The sequence below is a fragment of the Tachysurus vachellii genome, chromosome 14 (assembly GCF_030014155.1).
Source record: "Tachysurus vachellii isolate PV-2020 chromosome 14, HZAU_Pvac_v1, whole genome shotgun sequence".
NCBI lineage: Eukaryota > Metazoa > Chordata > Actinopteri > Siluriformes > Bagridae > Tachysurus > Tachysurus vachellii.
The window spans coordinates 6,220,972-6,224,922 of record NC_083473.1 but is presented as its reverse complement, the minus strand read 5'-3'; the positions used below and the strand labels follow the sequence as shown (position 1 = coordinate 6,224,922).

Genomic DNA, 3,951 nt, shown 5'->3' with positions numbered 1-3,951 from the left:
GTTCTTGTCTTTGTTTTTATTTTTCCTTTCACACTGATCTATAACATTTTATGCATCAGCTTAAAATAAATGTCCCCCCACACACTGTGTGTGTGTGTGTGTGTGTGACAGACAGATGTCGGTTTATTCTTTAGAACATCTGCAATCTGACATCTGCAAATGCAGCTGCTTGACCTGCCCAAGTTCTCACACGCCACACCATCGCTGCGCTCCCTCCCTCCACTGGTGCTTGCTTACAAAGCCAAAAATAGACCATCACACTTACGTCGAAGCTCTAGTCACTGCACCAAACTCCTCCAGATCTTCTAGCAGTGCTGGACTGGAACCGACTGGGGATGTGGTAGCTCGGTGGATAAGATGTCGGATTACAGATCAGAAGGTTTTGAGTCCAAACCCCTGGTCCACCAAGCTTTTGCTGCCCTTAATCCTGAACTGCTTGGCTGTATAAAATGAAACAGAACGTATGTTGTGCTTGGATACATTGAGACTCATCTCTGCTCTGTTGCTGAGATGATCAAATGAGCTTCCTCTAGATGGTTGAGTCACTGGATGTCTTCAAATGACAGGAGAAGAGCTCCTTCTTCCTGAAATATTTGAACTAGCTCTTATTTATTTTCTTTGTACTGTATTTCCTCCAACAATGTTTTAGCCTCATGGTATCCTTAGTCTGTGTCCTAGTGAATCAGTACTGATGTATTCATCGATAGAGACTTCAAAGCACTCCTGTAAGTCGCTTTAGACACGGTCGAGCTGAGGGCAGTGAGCGGTGACGATCACACACTCATGCTGAATTATAATAACATGTTAGCAGTTAGCTGTTGCCATGTGCTGCGGCAGGGTGTGAGAGAGAGAGAGAGCGAGAGAGAGAGCGAAAGCTTTTATTGTGCACCTCCTGATTATTCCTCCTTCTTCTTCTTCTTCTTCTTCTAAATTTACCTTCAGTTTGGTTATATATCCGGTTTGACCCTGATCTCAGTTTACGGTCTGTCTGGAGGTTTCTGCGTCCTCAGAAGTTTTCCTTCAGATTCTCTGGTTTCTCTTGACCTTCCAAAAAATCCAAAAACAGACCCATCGGTGGATCGACTACACAGTCGGTGTGTGTGTGTGTGGATATGATACACTAATGTCCCATCTGGTTTGTTTCCCCACCTCACGCTAGGCTCCAGCTCCAGGACGAAGTGTTTAAATAAAATCGGACATTAACGATTGCTCTTATACCAGAGCATAAGGTGTGCTTAATACGCATCTGAATAATTCCTGATCACTTATTAAATAAAAGAATTATAGAATGATAATTAACTGTAGATATCTCAGTGTGCTGCTAAACCGGTAGGGTTTCAAGGTAGTGTTAAAGTAGCAGAATGTAATGCGATGTGATGAAAGCTGAAGATTCCATCCTTTCTGCATTATAGCTCAACAGCTTTAGAGTGAAACCTGAGCAATGCATTATCTCATAATTACTCACTGATGGTATGTTAACAATGATGAAACTATTACACACGCACACACACACACACACACACACACACAGTTACTGCCTTTCTGATGTAGGATTTAAGCATTTCATGGTCAATATTAGCATTACTAAAGTTAGTTTAGTCTTTGTTTCCTCAAAATACTGAAAACCTATAAAAAAAGACCCCCAAAAAAACACTGAACTTACTTTAAGTTAGACAACTTACTTACGAATAAACTCAACAGTTGTGATTCTATTTCATTTGTACATTTTTTTTTTATGTAAAAAACATGGGGGCACGGTGGCTTAGTGGTTAGCACGTTCGCCTCACACCTCCAGGGTCGGGGTTCAATTCCCGCCTCCACCTTGTGTGTGTGGAGTTTGCATGTTCTCCCCGTGCCTCGGGGGTTTCCTCCGGGTACTCTGGTTTCCTCCCCCGGTCCAAAGACATGCATGGTAGGTTGATTGGCATCTCTGGAAAATTGTCCCTAGTGTGTGACTGCGTGAGTGTATGAGAGTGTGTGTGTGTGCCCTGCGATGGGTTGGCACTCCGTCCAGGGTGTATCCTGCCTTGATGCCCGATGACGCCTGACGCCGAGGTAGTTCGGATAAGCGGATGAAGATGAATGTAAAAAACATAATTTTTCCTACAAAGAAATATTTGGGGTTTAAGAGTCAACCTTGGGGAATAAGATTCAACCCTTTTGCAATCGCTTCTGATATCGTGTTACAAATATTTCAACAAAGCACACGAAAGATAATCAGCCCGAATGGAGGTGTCTTGGTCTGTGTAATCACCTGAATGGATGTTCACTGAGATCCTGTATGAAACTACAATCTGAGCTAAAAAGAAATCAGCCCCATCCTCACATCTTCATATCATTCTGTGTGTTTATCTTAAGACTGTTGGTTAGGCTTAGTTCAGAAAAAAAACAACCCTAAAATAATCCCTTTAAGACATATAATAACAAATAATCTGATTTGGATGAATATATATCAATATGTCTTTTTTTCTTGTTGAAACATTTTAGGTAGAAAGATGGAATAAAACTGTAATCTAGCCATGCTATTACATTTATACAATGTGTTCGTGTCTAAAGCATAATTCGATTCAATTTGATTTATTTGTATAGAGCTTTTAACCATTTCCCATTGTCTCAAAGCAGCTTTACGGAAGTATGGAAACAGAAGAGAGAGAGAAAAGAAAGAAATATATAATAATAATAATAATAATAATAATAATAATAATAATAATAATAAGGAGAAGAAGAAGAAGAAGAAGAAGAAGAAGAAGAAGAAGAAGAAATAAGGATAAAAATAAATAAATGAATATATACAATTAAATTTTAAAATTAATTTAAAAAATATTAACTTAAAATTTAAAATACTATATATCGATCCCTATCCCTATTGAGCAAGCCGGAAGCGACGGTGGCAATGAAAAACTCCCTGAGAGGACATGAGGAAGAAACCTTGAGAGGAACCAGACACAGAAGGGAACCTCATCCTCATTTAGGTGACACAGGACAGGAAATAGTGTAAATGTGTGTAAATAATGTCCTTTTTACAACAGTTTATAATAGTGCAACCGAGATCCTATGTTGGTTCCTTTCTACTGATGGACAAGGTAAAAGGACAAGGACTTGTCAAATATAATTGCAGTTAGTAACTGTACACTATACAATACATACAGTAACTGCAGTATATTTATATACATGCTAACAATGACTGGAATCCATGTAGCTGCGCATTTTATTCGCAGAGTTGATTATCAAGAACGCTCTCCGTCTGCAAATTGTGGTTAAAACGCTATTTGTCCTGCGTCGCAATCCGTATCTGGCAGAGCTGCAAACTTTATGCGCAGTCCGAGCGCTGGAGGAAGTTATTAATGTCTAGTTTTGTTGAAGCATGTAAGAGCTGCAGGAGCTGTTATAAGGTGAATAATAACCTGATTTTAATGTGGGGTAAGTTTTACAGACATTACACAACAAACCATGTTATTAATGATCAGTTTTAATCTGTTACAGACAACAGGAGTGAAGAATTGTTTTGTTTTTGCACACAGAGCTAACACAGCTAGCTTGTGTACAGTATACATGAACAGAATTATCTTAACAGTGTATCTGTATGTCTAAAAAATAATAATTCAGCATTAATGTTCTTGTGTTTGTCTCATTGTCTACTGAACATGAGACAAAGGAGACAAATGGACATTTTATAAAGTATTGTTATGACTTAAGAATAAAAACAACCGGTTAAATATCACTAGACACCTGCTGTGTGCTTTATTTATTTTTTATTTATTTCTTTTATTTATTTTTTATTTTATTTTATTTTAGAAAAGTCACAACAGAAAGTGATTTCTGTTACTTGCAGTGACTCAATGACACCTAGTTATATCCGGGTCTAAACACATGGGCGTGGTCTAAACATTAAGCCACGCCCCCCTTTAATTGTTTTCATTCCTGCGTTGTTTACTTATTATCGTGTTAGAA

General features: G+C 38.5%; 1 protein-coding gene across 3 annotated transcripts in view; it reads left to right on the top strand.

Annotated features, from left to right (window-relative positions):
• The first annotated feature begins 3,294 nt into the window (after nt 1-3,294).
• LOC132857010 (probable C-mannosyltransferase DPY19L4) overlaps nt 3,295-3,951 on the top strand; it is a 22,462-nt gene continuing 21,805 nt past the window's right edge. The window contains exon 1 of one of the 3 annotated variants that reach the window (XM_060886951.1): nt 3,295-3,420. Coding sequence is in view for 1 of the 3 variants with exons in the window: in XM_060886950.1 (XP_060742933.1) it covers nt 3,345-3,392 (48 nt within the window). In the remaining 2 variants the exon portion in view is untranslated. The remainder of the gene's footprint in view (nt 3,421-3,951) is intronic. The other 2 variants (XM_060886950.1, XM_060886952.1) reach the window with 2 other exon arrangements.